Source organism: Podarcis vaucheri (assembly GCF_965113315.1).
Source record: "Podarcis vaucheri genome assembly, chromosome: 4".
Lineage (NCBI taxonomy): Eukaryota > Metazoa > Chordata > Lepidosauria > Squamata > Lacertidae > Podarcis > Podarcis vaucheri.
In genome coordinates, this window is record NC_138762.1 from 86,706,213 (window position 1) to 86,726,648 (window position 20,436).

General features: G+C 40.5%; 1 protein-coding gene across 1 annotated transcript in view; it reads right to left on the reverse strand.

Moving 5' to 3' along the window:
* The window catches only part of PCCA (propionyl-CoA carboxylase subunit alpha), a 225,490-nt gene that overhangs the window by 130,862 nt on the left and 74,192 nt on the right, over positions 1 to 20,436 (reverse strand). Inside the window, exons 10-14 of the mRNA XM_082218633.1 lie at positions 19,649 to 19,751; positions 17,299 to 17,393; positions 12,658 to 12,808; positions 4,436 to 4,579; positions 3,007 to 3,081 (exon numbers count right to left, since the gene is read on the reverse strand). Of these exons, the coding sequence (XP_082074759.1) occupies positions 3,007 to 3,081; positions 4,436 to 4,579; positions 12,658 to 12,808; positions 17,299 to 17,393; positions 19,649 to 19,751 (568 nt within the window). The remainder of the gene's footprint in view (positions 1 to 3,006; positions 3,082 to 4,435; positions 4,580 to 12,657; positions 12,809 to 17,298; positions 17,394 to 19,648; positions 19,752 to 20,436) is intronic.

Sequence of the window (20,436 nt, forward strand, 5' to 3'; positions counted from 1 at the left end):
GTAGTGTCTTATTCCATGCCTTCCTTTCATCATGCACTGTCTACACCAGTGTTTCTCAAACATGGGTCTCCAGGTGTTTTCGGACTACAATTCCCATCATCCCTGACCACTGGTCCTGCTAGCTAGGGATGATGGGAGTTGGAGTCCAAAAACAGCTGGAGACCCAAGTTTGGGAAACACTAGTCTACACCTTCAATTTAAAGCATAAATAAACATCCCATGTCAATGCTCCTATGCCAAAGGTAAACTCACAGAGCAATACACACACCCAAAACCTTCCTCTGAGAAGCTGGGCTTACAATAAAATGTTGCCGCATGGAGCACGTGCTCAGTGTTACAGTCATTCAGTCCTCCTCACTACTCCTTTCTTATTCCCTCCCACCAGCCTTGTCATCCCTGCCCACAATAAACAATCAGCACTCCATAGCTGTAGGGCATACTCAGTTCAAGTTGGGGAGTTTTGGGGACTCCATCCACAACTCAGGGCTTGTATTTTATTTTATTTCAATTATTATTATTCTGCAACACTTGAGGTTCCCGCAGACCAGCTGATACCTCCTCTTGTGTGTGGATGGTGTCGTTTTGGTCACATAAAGATCCACACTTACTTCTGAACATTAAAAATAAGAGTGAATTATCGTGTATTAGAAAGAAAATGCTATGGCTTTTGCCATATACAGTGGTGCCCCGCAAGACGAAATTAATTCGTTCCGCAATTTTTGCTGTCTAGCGAATTTTTCTTCTTGCGAAGCACGGTTTAAACCGTTTAACAAAGTCGCAAGATGTTTTCGTCTTGCGAAGCAAGCCCATAGGGGAATTCGTCTTGCGAGGCAAATCGCGAATGAAAAAACCTTTCGTCTAGCGAGTTTTTTGTCTTGTGAGGCATTCGTCTTGCGGGGCACCACTGTACCATATTTTTCGCTCTATAAGACGCACCAGACCACAAGACGCACCTAATTTTTGGAGCAGGAAAACAAGAAAAAAAATATTCTGAATCTCAGAAACCAGAACAGCAAGAGGGACCGCTGCACAGTGAAAGCAGCAATCCCTCTTGCTGTTCTGGCTTCTGGGATACCTGTGCAGCTTGCATTCGCTCCATAAGATGCGCACACATTTCCCCTTACTTTTTAGGAGGGAAAAAGTGAGTCTTATAGAGCAAAAAATACGGTAATTCAACTTTCTGAATCAAATAGCTTCCCACAGTTGTCAGATTAATGTCTTCATTTCGAAAGTTCTCTTTCAGCATAAAAAAAGACAAGCAAACAGTTTGCAAACGGGGAGGGGGGGGAATCACTGCTCTGTTTTTAACAAAATGGTGGCACTACACAGAAAGAGAAAGGGAAAGGCCCAGGCACGCTGTATGAGATCCTCAAAACCATTACTCTTAGGCTTCCAGGATAATTAAAATTTCTTCCCTCAGTACCACGATGGGCCACGTGAATCTATCAGGCATCTCCCACCCTTCATTTTCAATTCACCTCTCCCCCTAAGCACAAATCCCAACCCGCCATGTTTACCTGACAAGTGACAGCCCAATCTGATTAAATGCTTGCAAAGGAGAGGACTCATGGGCCTCCATGACAGGCCAAAAGTGATCACCATGGAGATACATAATTACAGCTGTCAACGCATCTACTGTCCTGCTGGCATCAATTTGATTGCTCCCAGCAATAATGATAGACAAAGCTTAGTATGCACTCTCTTGCACCCAATCACTTTGTCTATTCCGTGGTCCATTTAGCTGACATGCAACATTCGCACAAGCAAATAACAGCAGTAAGCAGAACATTTAAGGCATTTTAATTGTTTTTTTTTTCTTTCTCTGGATGGCTCACAAGTGCAAATGTTATTACATAAAACTCCTGCTGCAGCATTAATTGAAGAAAGATTTGGTGGGACAAAGACTGTAGGGGGTACAGTTTGTCCATTATCACTTGTACTTTCAACAGGTCTCATGTTTAGAAAATTGCAAATTGCAAAAACTTGCAAGGGCAAAATATTTGACATCCTGTTAGCTATTACAACATGGTGAAAAACCTCAACCTGCCCCCAGAGTAATTACTGAAAATTATTTCTTAGTTCATTTGGGTTTCATTAAATATGCTTAAGATACATTCCCTCTGTAATAGCTGGGGTTTTTTTTATCTTCCATTCAACATCACATAGTGCCTGCTAAACCTTGACAATTTGTATTTCTCCTTTTAAGCTTTGAACACAGCATGGAGCCTTAAAGCCCAAGAAAGGGTCAGGTCCTCTCTAGGAAGCATATGGGCAAAAACAATTTAAGAAGTGAAATAAATCCTATATCCAATAACATCACCAAATTTAGGATCCGGCCTGTAATCTTATGCCATTTTTTCCATGCAAGTAATCATGGTAAATCGTCATATTCACAGATGGTATCGGCTTGTCATTTCACAAAGCCGACACCATGCCATATATACACACTTATTACTTTGACTACCTTGATTATACAGAACAGAAGAGATGCCCTTGTCTTTTTTGTGCTGGTTGTTAAACAACCACTCTAAACAGACAGTCTACAACACTGAAATGTGTAATAATCACTTTTCATCAACTGTAGTAAATTGCGTTTGGTCTCTAAAGCTTGAAAGCTAAACAAATAGGACCACTCCTCTTTGGGGCATTTAGCACTTTGCAGGGACAGGCAATTGAACATTTCATTTTGCAGCTTGATCTTCTAGTTATAGTTACTGCTGCTCTAAAAACCAGGATTATAGGACAGATATCGCAAAAGTATAAATAATGGGTTTGTAGAATAGCTCCCTTTTTAAAAGCCAAATCCTGTTTCTTTTTGACTGTATCGTATTTCTAATTACTACAAGCTAACAGAATCTAACTCCATCTCCCTTAGTTAATAAACGAGTTTAAGGTGGCTTGTTTTAAGCAGCACTGAACACGAACGACTTCTAGTGAATTCAATGAGATCTGTGGTTTCTTAGTGCCTGTGAAAATGAGAAACAAGGAAACATAAGAATTACTTACATTGGGCACATGCAGCGGCTCTTTGTACTGAGACAATCTACCAATAGATGGCAGACCAAAAGATTTGTAGGGATCCTAAAATGAAATTCAAACACAGGGAGGTATTAACTTTGTAAGACAAAGCACAGGAAACAAGGTTAAGTCACTGGGAAGCCCACGGTTTCCTCCACTTTAATTTTCAACCAACTATATTTTGTTTTCAAAATGACTTATTTTGGGGGGATATGAATTTGCTTCTTCCATTCAAGTCATGGAAGGTTTGTTAAAGCTAAAAACCTTCCTGCTGTGCCTTTATTAAGCCAAGGGCAATCTTTCTAAGAGAAGGCACAATAGTAGGGGCACAGACAGAGAACAAAAACACATAACACAAAAAGAAAATCCGGAAAAAAAAACACAGACGAGCATTCAAGCTTCAATGTTTTCAGGATCACAACCCAAATAATTCACTAACACTTAATATATTTAAGGAACAACATAGTGCATAAATGCATGATTCTGCGGTGGTCAGTGTGAGAGTTGGAAAGTTTCTGTCCACCATTACAGTGTTAAATTCTCTGTTCAAAATCCCAGCTCGTCTTTATTTGATGAACACACAGAGACTGGACACAGAATCAATTAATGGCAGTACCAAAACCACTAGTAATATTAATATCACCTTGTGTTATTACAATGTTAATATTTTTAACTGCTTTGTAAACAAGTTGTACTTTGGGATTCACACAAGGTAATGTGTAGTGAACGTTAAGGAAAAAAATCAACCACCCCCACCCCTAAATGCCAGGGAGAGACATACAACACTGTTCAAACAAGGGAAAGGTTGTAAAGAAATGAATGAAAACACACACACATTATAGAAACTGAAGATAACTGCCCAAAGCATTCACATTCATATTAGGAAGCAAAAGTTGAGAATATTTCAGGCAAAGTCTTGGTTTCAAATCTCAGCGGATCGGTGTGCAAAAGTTTGGTTGGTTAGTTCTAAATAAAGAGGATTTTTTTTGTGTGTGGTTTTTGTTTTTTTAAAAGAAGTAATTGGCAGCCACTATACTATCTAGTCATACTGAACATGTGGGGCAGCCACTTGACCTTTCCAGAGGATCCACTTGAAAAATAGCAAAGCTAGCACGAGTTCATAAGAAAGCTCATGCTGAATTAGCTCATGCTGAAATATTGTATGAAACTGCTAAAACATGGCATGACTGCAGAATACTCTTCTTCCAAATGTGGTATATAATTCCCGCCTCCGCCCCCAATCTTTGCATAAAGAAAGCAAAAAAGAAAAAAGAAACGCTACCCAAAAACCTTAAATCAATTACGTCACATGAAATGGATCAAGCTGAAAGACACAGTCTTGGGTGGTTTGCTACACCTGGCACTAACAGCTTCTTACACAGCCGTTCACCCTCCCAGACGTTAACAGTTATTTTACCTCAGCATATACTCGACATTCAACCGCCCAGCCGTTGATAGGAATATCAGCCTGTTTGTGCCTCAGAGGGTAACCCTTGGCAACACGGATCATTTCTTGGACTAGGTCCAGACCGGTAATGCATTCTGTGATGGGATGTTCAACCTGCAAGGTCAAGAACTGTCAGTCAGTACATAACAAAACAACTAAATTCTCCCCACCACCCAATAAAACAAAAAATACTGAAAACTCAAAAGGGGGTAATTTACAATAATGGCCATTCTTCTTGTCATATAGCTACTCAGGAGAGCAAGTCCTGCATTCAAGATGTTTTGCAGAAATCAGACAGGAGCAATACAGCTAAGCAAAGCAAAACAAAATTGCAGGCAATGGGGGAATTTTCATATATAGATATATAGATTTTTTTTAAAAAAAAACAACACCTTGATATTTAATGATGAAGACTGAAGTTGTTTTTGAAGCATTTAGAGATGGGACTTTCGAAGTTGGTCTCTTTTTTAAAAATAATAATCTAGAAACACACAAAGTATTTTGACTGAAAGCTCAAAGTAGCTGGCTGATAATCAACCCATTCTGCTACACTTAACATGGCATGTACAGGAGCAGCCTACAATCTTCCATAGAACCAGACTAGCCTAAGTCTCACCCACACGCCTGCTTTCACTAACCTGTCCTGACAAGCAACCAGATTAGCGTAATCTTACATCAGTGCAGTGTAGCAGAAATGAGCAGATGGATCCTTCAGGTTTTTTTTTTCCCCTCCAGACTTATCTGTGTAGTGCTTAGCATACACAATAGCTGAGCTGGACCAGTAGAATCACTGTGTGCTCTCAGCAAATAGCTGCTAACGGCTCAGGATGATGCTGTCATGGGAATACCCCTCATTCACAGTGAAACCAAGCAGGAGAGCGAGTACACAAGTCTCTCTTGTTGTTAAGACGGATTTACGTACATGTGTATTTAACTTACCAAATGTAACTTAATCGGCATGGAAGAATTATAAAATAGCCACATGCAAAGGGAGCAAGTTAAGTAACTTGGTAGCCAAATTCTATAAAATTAATAAGTGCACTTGCCACATTGGTTTGAGAGAGAGAGAGAGAGAGAGAGAGAGATATGGATGGATGATCTGATCTGCCATTTTTAGTGTAAAATGCTTTTTTGTAGCTCAAGTCATGTATCTTTAAGACACCCTATTTTACAAGTGTTTCTCTATCCAGAGATGTCATACCACATGTATTTTGTGACACAGGAAAAGGTCACTGAACAAACTAGGTATTTCCCCTTCAAGTACATTAATTGAAGGAGAACATTTTGTCTATTGTAATATCCTTGCAGTGGGTATTGCAAAAAAAAAAAAGATAGTAAAATAAACAGATGGCACCCATAATTAGTCCTCTGTGCATTTTGAGTTTGTTTACAGCACCATATTTTAAGACAGCCTGACAACTTTAATGACATCACTGAAATAAGTACCTTATATTTTTTTAAAAAAGAAGAGATGTTGGACTGAAATGGGAATTTGAATGTGCAGCTTAGGAAGCTACCGCTGGGATTCTTAAAACTTTTGGCAAACACATGATACTCCTCAGGTATGTCAAACGTAATGGTACTTGAAGAGACTCCCCAAAGAATTCTGTACCTTCCCTGCCAATAGTGCTCAACTGACGCCATTCATGTTCTATTAAAACTTCACAAATTATCAACATTTTGGGGCGGATATAATTTATTTTCTCAGGTTTTTAAAAAAGTGTCTTTGAGATAACTACATCCTCAAAACCATGTTTTGGAAAATAACTGAATTCTTTGTAAAGGCATTTTAACTGTTTAATTTTATCTTCCTTTTCCCTTGAATCATCATCCCAATGTGAAATGAAACAGACCCATTGTAAAGTTTCATTGTTAATGATCAAACTAGGATGGAACTTCTCCGGAAAGCAAAGTATGGGTTTAGTTTATTCTCAAAACACTTACAAACATTTATTTAATCAATTCTTCAAAAGACATCTTTGTCTCTATAAACATTATTGTCTATTGCGTCAATATACTTCCTTTGTACAAAGCTGGGGGGGGGCAGGGGACAGGGAATGGGAAAAAGTTGGGCATATTCATTTTGCTGAAACTATTTAAGCACTCTTGTTGTTCTACAAGAATGTAATCAAATTTATATATTTATTTTATGTGTTTTTCTTTTACATTTCTACTTGAAAAACAAGCCTATGCAGAAATGATAGGCCCCGTCAGAAGGATGCTGGCTTAGAAAAAGTTAGTAGCATTGGCAGATTAGTAGTCATTGGGCAACAGCAGCAACATCAAAAGAGAAGCAGTTAGTTTGAGAAGGTACTGCTATATTCAATGGGATGGAAGTAGTTTGGAGTCCTTTAAGACAGACTAACTGTCAGACGCGGGTGGTGCTGTGGGTTAAACCACAGAGCCTAGGACTTGCCAATCAGAAGGTCGGCGGTTCGAATCCCCGCAACGGGGTGAGCTCCCGTTGCTTGGTCCCAGCTCCTGCCAACCTAGCAGTCTGAAAGCACGTCAAAATGCAAGTAGATAAATAGGTACTGCTCCGGCGGGAAGGTAAAGGGCGTTTCTGTGTGCTGCTCTGGTTTGCCAGAAGCGGCTTAGTCATGCTGGCCACATGACCCGGAAGCTGTACGCCGGCTCCCTCGGCCAGTAAAGCGAGATGAGCCCCGCAACCCCAGAGTCAGCCACGACTGGACCTAATGGTCAGGGGTCCCTTTACCTTTTTAACTGTCAGAAAACCACAAAAAACTAGAGGTGCTGGTACTGCATACCATTTAGTACCCCCCCACACACACACACATAAGCACTGGGTCTTCCGATGGGCACCTTTGGTGGTCCTACATGCCCCTGTGGTTAAGCTGGTCGTTACTAGAGACCGAGCCTTTAATGTTGCAGGTACTGTTCTGTGGAACTCCATGCTAACAGATGTTTAGGAAGAACCATCCCTGCTATTTTGTCGGCATAATCTAAAAACCCTATTATCCAGACAAGCCTTTCAAACTTGAGGTTCTTTGCCAACTAGTTCCTATTGATGTGTTTGGTTTTTATTGTAATACTGACAGAACATCTTTACTGGAGAAAATTACTGAACTCCAACCTACTTCAGCTAGGATTCACATTTATGTAATAAAGATATAGACACACAGACTTTTAACAGAAAATGAAAAATGGAACTCCTGACTTTGCACATAACCAAGTGTTCTCAAAACGTGTTCTCCATGCAATACCAGCATGACCCTCCTTCTTTAGTAAATGACAACACAATTGCATGCAATCTAAATATATATCATATAGGAGGAGCGGGCAATTTTCAAGATCCTTTTCGATCTGGAGTTAGGCATAGTTTGGGCACAGAAATGGCTTTGGTTGAGGTTTATGATTACCTCTGTTGGGCAACACACAGAGGGAGTGCATCACTGCTAATTCTCCTTGATTTCTCAGCAGTTTCTGATAATATTGACCATGGTATTGTTCTAGAGCGACTATCTAAGTTGGGGTTGGATGGCATAGTGCTGTGGTGGTTCCAGTCATACATGGGTGGTTTTTTCAGAGAGTGGCACTTGGGAAATGTAGTTTGGCCATGTAGAGCCTTCAATGTGGGATTCCACAGGATACGATTTCATCCCCCATGCTGTTCAACATCTACATGAAACCACTGAATGGGGTTGTCCAGGGTTTTGGAGTATGTTGTCAACAGTATCCTGATGAAACATATGCTCCACTTCTCATTTACATCTGCAGGCGTGACACTGGATGGGCTAGACCAGGCACCCCCAAACTTGGCCCTCCAGATGTTTTGGAATTACAACTCCCACCATCTCTGACCACTGGACCTGTTAGCTAGGGATGATGGGAGTTGTAGTCCCAAAACGTCTAGAGGGCCAAGTTTGGGGATAGCCTGGGCTAGAGCAATGTTTTGTCTTGGTAATGGGTGCTTGATGAGAACCAGTAATCTGACCCTTAATGCAAACAAGACTAAGGCACTGTTAGTGGGTGGTTCTCCAGACCAGATTGATGGGATGTGGCTGGCACTGGATCAGGTTACACGCCCTCTGAAAGAGAAGGTATGTAGCTTGGTGGTACTACTAGATCTAATACTGTTGCTTGAAGCTCAAGTGACCTCGGTTTGCTTCAAATGCTTTCTATCAGCTTCAACTGATGACTCAGGTGCACCCCATCTATGTCTAGCTTCTGTTGTCTATGTTCTGATAACCTCTGGGTTGGATTACTGCAATGTGCTATACATAGGACAGCCTTTGAAGTTGGTACAGAAATTGCAGCTGTTACGGAATTTAGCAGCCAGACTGATGACCAGGACAGGACAGCCCAAACATATAACAACACTTCTGGCATGACTGCACTGGCCACCAATCAGCGTCTGAGCTCAGTTCAAAGTGTGGGTTTTGACCTATAAAGCCTAATGTAGTTCAAGACTGCAAGAGCTCAAGGACCACCTCTCCCCACATGAACCGGCCCAGACCCTGTAATCATCATTTGAGGCCCTTCTCCAAGTGTCTCCTTCATGGAAGATTCAGAGGGTGGGTAAATGAGAACAGGCTTTTTTAGCGGTGGTTCCCCATTTGCTGGGAGGGTGCAGCCTTTTTCAGGCATCAGGCAAATACTTTCCTTTTTACCTGGGCTTCTGACCATTAATCTGAAGGGTTTTCAAGTACTTGTTGACTCTTTTTAGTGGAGCAGAATCTGCAGGACCTATCTTTTATTTGTATAGATGGGGGGAAGGTGTTAGGTTTTTGCTGACTGTATTTATTTTAACTGGTTTTAGTATTTCTATTGTGTCTGTAAGTTGCTTTAAGTCATTTCCATGAGCAAAGCAACTAATAAATAATAATACTGTTGAAGATGATCGAGAGTTTGAGATTTCCCTTTGATTTAACCAGCAGCAGGCAGCATTAACAATTCTACGTTGCGTTTTCTACCATTTATTTCTGGCACATTTTCCTTTATTTCAGTTTCATCACTTTATTCTCTATCCCCCCACTAAGTGGCTGTCTGGCTGAGTAACAATGTTTGGACTTCAGGCTGTGTGTATAACTTCGACATCCTTCTTTCCATTCTCCATTCTCCTCCTCTTTCCTTCCTTCCTTGGCTATTTGTGATTTGAAGGTGGAGCCAGAAACACAAACACACAGCCTAGTATAACATAGCCACCATAGCACTCTCTTGTGTTTCCCAACTGGGTTATTTTATTTTCTGTCCCCTAAAACAGTAAGAATGTGGAAGCTATTGCCATAAGAGCACATTATTGTGATTCTTTGGTAGGAAAACACGACAGCATTCTAAACAGCTAGTTAGGCTCTGCAGTGGTACCTCAGGTTACATACGCTTCAGGTTACATACGCTTCAGGTTACAGACTCCACTAACCCAGAAATATTACCTCAGGTTAAGAACTTTGCTTCAGGATGAGAACAGAAATTGTGCTCCGGCAGCGTGGCGGCAACAGGAGGCCCCATTAGCTAAAATGGTGCTTCAGGTTAAGAACAGTTTCAGGTTAAGAATGGACCTCCGGAACAAATTAGGTACTTAACCCGAGGTACCACTGTATCTCAATCCCTTTGGCTAGCCATTTAAGCCCCAAGAAGCCAGAGACAGCATCTCACTCTGTACCTTCAATCCTTATAGGAACAGAGAAAGTTTTAGAAAGATTGGTTAAATGATGTTGGCTTTGTGCATATGTGGGAGCACTTTAGAGAAAAAGATCTGAAATACAGTATTTGAAAATTTATAATAGTGGGGAATCAGGTTGAATACAATGGTGTACATAGGAGACACAAACTTGCAACGCGAAGTATGAAATTGTGCTTATCTCTATTGCAATATTTATGCTGAAGTTCAACAAGTTCTTCCTGCATTCAGCATGATTATTTCTACAGCTGACCTATTCTACATTTTATTTATTTTATGATTGAATGCAAAAATGTGGAACAAGTCTCTCTGGTAGCCAGAGAAATGCAAGCAAGAGACGCAAGACCACTCTCTTCAACCATTTCTTCAGAGTATGTAAAGCTATAAATTACTTCATTCACTTCATGATGATAGTGTTCATGTTCAGTTGTGATCCTCCTGCCCCCACCAATCCCACTGCTCAAAGTCCTGTACAGTGGTACCTCAGGTTAGGTACTTAATTCGTTCCGGAGGTCCGTTCTTAACCTGAAACTGTTCTTAACCTGAAGACCACTTTAGCTAATGGGGCCTCCTGCTGCTGCCACACCGCCGGAGCACAATTTCTGTTCTCATCCTGAAGCAAAGTTCTTAACCCGAGGTAATATTTCTGGGTTAGCGGAGTCTGTAACCTGAAGCGTATGTAACCTGAAGCGTATGTAACCCGAGGTACCACTGTACTGCAGTGTCCCTGTCTTACATACAGAGCTCAGTGCAGAGCAGCAGCAAAACAGATCAGGGAAGAGCAAAGTGTCCGAGAGCTCCTCTTCAGGTCTTGATAAGCCAATGTTTGGCTTAGCGCATTGTGCAAATCAACCAGAGTCCTCTGATATATTCAGCTCAGTGTCTTGCTTACAATTTGTGTTTTTCATGTGCAATCACCGAGGGTGCTGCAAAAACTTTCCAGATGGAGAAACCCTGTCGTTGGAAACTTTAGAAAGCTTGTTTAAACACTATTCAGTCAGATCTGTTCTTTCCAACTTTATCGGAAATGCACTAAGCTTTAATTAAAATGTTTGTTAGGTGCATTTCTCTAATTCCTCTATCTTGGCTGTGTATTGTCTCTAATTAGTGTTTCAGTTTGAAGCTGGTGAGTAGTAATTTTATTGGCCTCATCTACAGTTTTCCCAATTGATCTGTCACTTTTCCCCAACCCTCAAACTTTGATGCCTATTAGCAGACTTGTAACTAGCCATCTAAGCTTTTCTCCCTTTTTAATTAAGAGCCAAACTTAGTAATTCTCATAAAGCTTTTTTCCTCCAAATTTAACTCTAGAGCCAGGAGAATCTGCAGATGTGTTTGTGTTTACAGTCAATTTTTAAATGACACGCTGCTGCTGCCTTCTCTAACATCCATGTTCTGGGGAGCTCAAGATTTCTAGACAGCTCCTTCATTTGCTGCTTTTGCACTATACCTGGAAATATCTGCATCCACCAAACTGAGTTTTGAAAGGCTGTATTTGACCGCATTTAGAGGCTTCTTTCAAAAACCTACTTTAGACTATCTTAAAGTTTTTTATTTAATGGCAGCTCAGCTCATGGCACTCTTCAGAGGAAAATATTTTATTCTATGCGTCTCTCCATTGCTCATTTGCTACCTTGATTACACTGTTTTCATGATCACAAAATGTTAAGATCATTTAGCTGCGGTGGGGGGGGGCGGGATGAGAAATTCCAAAGGCACAACACAAAAAGGTCTTCAACAGGAGCCATACTCTGCCTGGCACAAAGGAATGAATGAGCAACTGTGAGCCAGCATCTGCATCCATGTGCCCAGTCATCCATGTGCAGGAGGCACGCTCGCAACCCACAGCGCTGCATCTGTGCACGCGTGGGTTGCGGGTCGTAATTCAGCGCTTCTGCACATGCGCGAGCACGGAAACCCGGAAGCAACCTGTTCTGGTACTTCTGGGTTCAGCGCGGTGCGCAACCTGAAATCGTGTAACCTGAAGCATCTGTAACCCGAGGTACCACTGTAGTTTGAATGTTTTCCAGAAGCAATGTTGAGTTCTGTGCTGCCATATTGTTTCTACATGATGAAGGCTGCAGATATTTGGAGGCAATGAAAATTATTTTCATGGGTAAATTTGCTACAGTCACTGTAACTTCTTACATAACATTTCTGCTGCACCACCACTCCGGTCCACATTTTACGTGTTCAAAGAGTTTTAAGATTTTAGCTGAAATGTATCCCTTGCCAAGGCATGCCAAGGTCAAACTACATGCCTTGTTTCCCTATCAACAGTATGATGATTGACAAGCACGAGTGCACATTCACCAGATCAAGTAAACTTCTCTGTTCAAGGTCTAACTCAAAATCACCACTGTCCAGCACAACATATCACAACCACAAACTCATGTGAGGAAATCAGCACTGGGAATAAAATGCTATCTTAGTGTTGCTCTGCTAGGGGGTTTTGAAGAAACATGAAAAGTTTTTAGCATAAAAATACAATTTTTCATCCACCCATATTCTAAAAATAGTGTACCTCTCCTCCTTCTCACTCCCCCAGTACCTGAAGTCTAGTGTTCATTTCCAAGAAGAAGAAATTCTTTTTTGAGTCTATAAGGAATTCCACTGTTCCAGCAGATGAGTATTTTACAGCTTTTGCAAGAGCCACTGCTTGTTCTCCCATAGCTCTGCGTGTCTCAGGATCCAGGAAAGTGCTACACAAGTAGAGAGAAAATGTGTTGGCGGGATTAAATTCAGCAAAGGGAATTTTTGATACTTTAAGACACCCAAATATCAAGAGGAAATGTAATGTGAAGTAACTGCCACCCAAAGCAAACCATTAAACACTGGTAACTACATGCTTGAGAATTATGTTTTAAAAAACCCTGACTTTTAATAATCAACCAACAAAATTAATGCTAAAATTAAACATTCTAAGTTCACATATTTCAAAATCTGTGTCCAAGTCGGTAATGTAATTTAAACACTAGCTGATCACAGCTGTCCCTTATTTTGAAATATTGAAAGAATACCCCTTACATAAGCCACATTTCTCAAGGTCATTTAGAAAATATGGAACACTTCTACCAATCACGAACATATTAGGGTTTTTGGTCTACTTAACCAATATGCAAGGATGCTGTATGGGAGAAATATGGACTTCGTTTCTACTACTACTACTACTACTATTATTATTATTATTATTATTATTATTATTATTATTATTATTATTTCTTCCTCATCCTTCATTATAAAGGCAGGTTACAACAATATAAAGTACAGTATTAAAATAATTTACAATCAGAAGAACAGAACGTCAAAAGCGTGCACCTTCAGCATACAATAAAAGCTATACAATGGTGGTGTTAAGACATGTCTACAGGGGAATTCCACCATTTAGGGGCTGCCACAGAGAAAGCCCTCTCAGATTGCCATTCCCACATTCCACATGCTGCCCAGAGGGGGGCTGTCCGCTGCATCTCTACAATTCACTGCTCTGGCCTTGTCTCCTTCCTGTCAATGTCCACTGGGGACAGTTAATTCTGCTATTTCTCTGCATTTGGTGTGATTTGAACTGCTGAGGATTTCAGGTGCTCAGAGGAGATACGCGCAGAGCATTCCCGTGAGGCCAGGCAGCAATTATTCTTTCACACTCTAAATGCCAACTTTTTGGATAGAAGAGGGGCTTGCTTCCAGTTCTATTTCAGACAAAGAGCTCCAGTCCCTGATTTGCCAGCAAGGACAGTTGCTAGGGTCCTCAAGTTGTGTGTGTGTGTGTGTGTGTGTGTGTGTGGAGAAGCAATACCATTACAAGAATTCAACTTTTGAATGCAATTCTACACCATCTCCAAATTGCAGTGGTGTTATCTATTTGTTCACAACATGTGTGTTTTCTCAGAGAACTGAGGCAATAGACAGAGGGCTGGATGGATGAATGACTGAAAATCTTGAAATGAGAACCTTGCAGTTCCCAACTGAACTGTGTTAACGTTTCAACTTTAGCCTGTTACTCTGAATATGACATACAATGACAGTAACAGCTTGCGTCTTAAACTATTCTCTCAACTTTACCCTAAAGCTGAAACTTTTAATTTTCTGTTTTTCTTACTTTGATTCATCTGTTCCACACAGCAGGGCTCTCTTCCCCCCCTTCGTGGACACAGCTGTTTCTTCTGCCCTCGAGTGCAGTTGTCGAACCCTCTTGGGATTCACTCTTAAGACTGTTCCCCCAACCAGCAAGTTTCCTCACTACAGGGTACTAAATATATCATCTTCCAGAGGCTTGCCAATTCAGAAATATATATATATTCTAGCAGTGCTTCTCTGTACTGTTTTGGTCTTTCAACTGTAAAAGTTTTACTACTTTTACCTATCAAAGCATGGCATAGGTTGCTCCCACCTTCACTCTGTGAAGTAATACAAGCATACAAGAGCGTGCAGAATTTTGAAAAAGTAAAATATGGCAAAAATTGTTAATTTGAAAAACTGCAAATGTGGTGAAAATTGTAATTTGAAAAACCGAAACCTGTCTCCATTCTCATCTCCAAGAACCAAAAGAAGCCTCAACATAGTACTGAAAAACAAATATTTTATCAAATATTAAGAATCCTTCAAAAAAAATAAATTGCCCAGTGTATTTCTGTTGGTGTCATTTTTTGGGCACAAAATGAAGGTTTTCCTATCAAGCCAACATCTCTCACTTTCCCCCCTTCATCTATTCTCAGCCAGTCCACTTTGAAGCAAACACCACAAGTATTTTATTATACTTCTTATATTAGAGTGGTAAATCAAAGAAATGTAATAATCTCAATGGCAAGGGAGCCAGAGAATAAGAAGAGAGCTGTGCAACAGAAGGCATTTCCTGTGCTTAAAATGTAATGAAAATCTGTGATTATTAAGCTCCTACAAGGAGCTGGGTGCTGTACAGGAATAATGATAAATAAAACCAGCGTGCCAATTCACCGTCTAAGAAAATAAGACACACTAGGGAAGGTGGAGGGAGAATGAGTGGAGGAAGACAGCAGTGGGATAAGGGAGCGGAACACATTTTAGGAGGATCTGCAGTTTTCACAATACCTTTGTCCCACTGAAGCCCTCGCTAATCAAAAACAAAAAAGCTTTTATAGTAAACTTGTTAGGCTCTCATGACTGTGGCTTGTGGTGACATATGGAATGGACCTCTAATCCACAAACCTCCTTCTCTATCACTACACAGAGGCACATGCAATAAGGGTCGGCCAATTTTGCCATCCATCAGCTCCTCCTTGTATCTCACTGGACCCCTGATGTTTGAGGTTGCTGGAAAGTAAAGTTCAGGGCTGAGCAGAATTAACTTTTTGCTTCTCTGGATCCAAGCAGTACAAATTTATGCTTGCACTAGGACACAAAGTGCTCACTAAGAAGGGGGGGGCGTGTCTCCTTGAACGTCCAGTTCACTGTCTGCTTGAAATCTGAATTCTCATATATTTCTAGGGAATTATCAAATCTGAACCGGCAATTTTATTTATTTACAAAATACAGCATGTGCGTAAAGCTATGGCACAGATATTATGTACTGTTATCAGCCTGGAGTCATTGTGTACATACAATTAACTTTCTTCTAATTTTCTGATGGCGGTCCAGCATTTCAAATTTTGAAATGCCACACATAATCCTTTTAATCTGAATGAAACAGATTTCAGAAATCCATGACCCTCACAGCAAAGAACTTTGCATGGAACAAAGAGTCATTCCAAATTAATATTGCAACAAATTAGAAATTACTGTTTAATAGTCTCTGTGGTGAGAAATAGGAAAGAATCCCAAGCTAGTAGTCTTTTCCCTTCTACTTCTGCAGTAAGCAATATTTTAAACAATGAAAAACTAATGCTGCATAAAGTTGGCAGAGCAAGTGTAAGTGTTCTTGGACAACACTGATTATCTTGATGCATTTCAATCTAGGTCACGGCCTGATTTTGCAGCTGAACTGGTCTTGGTAGCCCTCATGGATGACCCATATCGGAAGGAACAGGTGAGTGCAACCATGCTAGTATTACTCAATCTCACAGTGACTTTTGATGCCAGTGACCACTGTATCCTCTTGGATTGCCTGTGTGGGATGGTTACTGGATACTCCCAATAGCCTCCAATACAGTAGTCAAGTTCACAGAGAAGCTTTGGGAAGAGTCCCCTTCAAATCGCTGGCAACTGCGCTATGGGGTTCCACAGGCCACTATTTTGTCTCCAACACTTTTTAACATCTATATGAAGCCACTATGTGTGGCCACTGTGTTTTAGGACACAGTGCCATCAGTAGACTGATGACACACAACTCTACTTCATCTGAGCCAGGAGAGACTGAACCAGTGTCTAAATGCAGTGGTGGACTGGATGAGAGCCAATAAAGTGAGTTTGAATCTTGGGAAGACAGAGGCTCTGTAGGCAGGTGGTTCCTGTGTCCAGAAGATAGACCGGTTGCCTGTTCTGGATGGGGCTACACTCCCTCTAAAGGAGCAGGTATGTAGCTTGAGGCTACTCCTAGATACATCTTTGTAATTAGAAGACAGCCTTGGATCAGCTTTGACTGGTATGCCAGACATGGGAATACTTTGCCACTGTAGTCCATGCATTGGCAACTTCAAGATTGGATTACTGCAACACACTATGTGAGATGGCCCTTTGGGCTGGTATGGAAGCTCCAGCTGATGCAGAATGTCGCTGCTAGACTGCTGAGTGGGGCAGAAAGCCAACAACTTGTGACACCTCTGTTGAAACATTTGCACTGGCTGCCCATATCCAAGTTTTTGTGTCAGTATACAAAGCCTGGACAACTTAGGTCCAAGATACCTTAAGCTGTCCTTTTATAACAGCCCGATCACCAAGATCACCTGAAGGAGCATTGCTAGTTGTCCTGCATCTTACAGAGGCCTGATTGGCCTACACAAGAGGTCAGACAATTAGTGTCACTGGTCCATGTTGTGCAACACTCTTCCAGCAGAGATTCACAGGCATTCTCACTTTTTACATCCAGGCATCTCTTGAAGACTTTTTTATGCTGACATTTTATACAGTTATCTGAGTAGCTAGTCACTTTAATAATTGCTTTGTACTCCTGTAAATTTGTTGTTGTTCTATAGCACCCTGATGTTTTGCTACAGGGTGGTGTATAAATACTTCTGTGAATTAAATAAAACAATTTATGCTCCTAAGGAGCGTGCACACTTACCTTGGTGCTTCTTCAATAACTTTCTGATTTCTCCTCTGAATAGAACACTCTCTCTCATTCAGCCACAAGGCGTTGCCATGTTTATCAGCCAATACCTAGTAGAAGGTCACTGTTAATAAATAAATGCATTGCTTTTCTCTCGCCATACCAATGCCACCAACATCAATGGAAATAATCCATTGCATTCGTAAAATTATAGAAACGATGTTTTAAGCAAAGGATCAGTAATAAACACACATTATTCAGAGCTTCTCACACTCTGTTCCATTGTTGCGTTCCAGGAAGAAATCTGTACAAGCCTTGGGCTCCTCAGAACCACATAGCAAATTAATTGGGGCACACTGCATTTGTCAGAACACACTGAGTGTGTTTGCACATAATGTTACACGGTGAGGTTACGTGCACAAGCTTCTGTGAGCCAGAGTATAGTGTTAGGCACACCCTCCTCATGACCAGAAAAAGGAGTAAGTCAGGATTCAATTTCACTTTAGCAGATACAACTGACTAGAGTTTATATGTTATACCACAATGACTGGTTGTACAAGCAAAAAAAAAAAAAGCCCAACTGAATCCTGCTTTATTCTTCCTCCCAGCAACACAGGAAAAGATGAGGGTGGGGCAAGGGGACACACAAGGCACTGTGCTTTGTACAGGCTCCTTTCAGCTCATGCGCATTGCACTAAACTATTATTTAGTATTCATTGAAAATGCTGTCATTGCGTTGCTCATCCTCGATCTGTCTACTGAAAGACTGCAGTGTTTCTCAAACTTGGGTCCCCAGATCTTTCTGGACTACAACTCCCATCATCCCTAGCTAGCATCCCTAGCTAGCAGGGCCAGTGGTAAGGGATGATGGGAGTTGTGGTTCAACATTGGCTGGAGACCCAAGTTTGAGAAAGACTAGACTAGAGATTTCAACCCGGTAGTCAAAGGAAATGTGGCATAGCCCAGTTCACTCGTTTTCTCTAAATGAGGAGGAAAATTGGAGAGGATGAAAACAACATTCTAGGGCTCATACTCGATTTAAGAGTTATTTCCCAAATATAAAGACTGAAAAGGACCCCTATTGTTGCTGGATCATGTTCACAGCACACAGAACACTAAACAAAACAAAATATTAGGAGTTTCTAAGGATTTGGGGGGGTGAATCTGGTTTGGAAATATTTTTAAATCCACATTGAAGATAAAGCAATAAATACCATATAAATCCAGTTAGTATCCTGATTTACTATTGAGCAATTCTGACCAAAGAAATAAAAACATATTTAAAAGAAGGTGTGCTAACATTACAACCTTGTTCCACTTGGGGCATCCTATGACTACTAACAAGAAAAAGTTATGCAAGATTCACATCTCTAGTAAAATTATAGCTACATCCAGCATTTTCAGCCTAAAAAGGTTGTTGACCATATATATTTAAAAAGCCAAAATTAGCCAGGCAACCCACTTTCCTTTCAACAGACTATCCCACCGCACAAGCAGATTGCACTTCCACTTGTGAGGAAAGAAGAAGTCACCTATTTATTCTTTCTCAGACATAAAGACACACACATGCCATGCTCTGAGAGGTCCTTCAACCCTATGTAGTCAAGTTATCAGGGGCGAGGGGCTGCTAAAACACACATCCGTAACCCCTCCAAATAAAACTAACCAATCAATGAAAACAATTTTAGTTCAGAAAAGCGTCAGAAAATGAAAATTCTATTTTTCCCATTCCAATGAATGTATTTAGCTTTTTCTCATGTTTTATAGCACATTGTTTTATAACTGGACAAATTGTTCCATGGACACCTGCTACTGAAGGAAAGACCCAATAGCTGTGTGTTGCCCAGTTCTTTGGATTCTGGGCATCGCAGCAGAACACGGTAATATCCCTGTTCTAATAACGTTTGGGTTATGTCTTACGATGGTAGTATTTGTCAGCACTTAGTGGGTTCACCTATTTTTTTCTAATCTATTTTAAGCTGCCAATACATACTGCAGGGTGGATTTTTTTGTTATTTGAAATTATTGAACTGCTGTCAAATTATATTCCAAGCATCAAAACAAAATTCATATGACAGAAATTGTACAGACTCTGTATTTTAGACTAGAAAAAAACAGAACTTTTAGGAGATTGGCACATATTATAGATTTCTCGTCAGAGAAGATTAATTCATTACTGTCCACAGATTAAGTTACACCTATTGAGGCTTATAGAGACAAAACCAAATGATGGTTCTTCAGCTAAATCTTTGTCTCTTATCATACAAAATCATGTCAACTGAATTAGTAAGAGAGAAAAATATAAGAGGAAACACAAATTTCAAATCATCTTTTCAAATCACCTTAATTCAAAGGAGGTACAAACCTGAATTTCTATGTGACGTGGATTATCAATAAACTTTTCTATTAACAATCGATCATCACCAAAACTTGAAGCAGCTTCTTGGGATGAAAATCTAAAACCTTCCCTTTAAGGCAAACAAATGGAACACTTATAAATACAAAAACAAATTTATTCATTTTATTTTTAGTCAAATGCTTAGTCTGCATGTCCAGCAGGTTTTCTGTAGCCTTCTGTATTGTCCAACAAGTACCCACCCCACCCAAAATCAGGAAAACATAGCAGTAGCCTCTGACACAGAATTTGAAGCTGCACATGAAATATTTACAGGAAGTAAAACGGGGAAAATAATCAGCACTATCTTCTGTATCTCTCCCTGTGCAATACCAATTACAAAAATCAGTTTGTGTGTCTGAAGGGAAGGTAATTGGCTTTTCTTCTTGCCCTTATGGTTGTGAAGAAAGTTTCTGACATATTGTACCAAAGTTACTCAGATCTACCAACGATTATTGTACAGTTTATTTTAGGAGCTGTATCCTATCAAATATGGCGCCACTGAGCATGCACGGCAACTAACAACATGACATAATAAATACCAGTTTAAAAACAAAAACAGCCGCAGGAAAAGAAAATAGGTCCAGCAGACTGGAGGATGGGGGAAAGGAATCTATGCCAGCTCACGAAATGTCACATGTCCTGACCTTCCCTCAAAGGGCAGTTAAAAGAAGTGTGTTTTTTAACTTGCTACTAAAAATTAAACCAATAGTTAGTACCACAGTGGAGGTGCCACTACAGAGAAGGCTGTGTTCCTT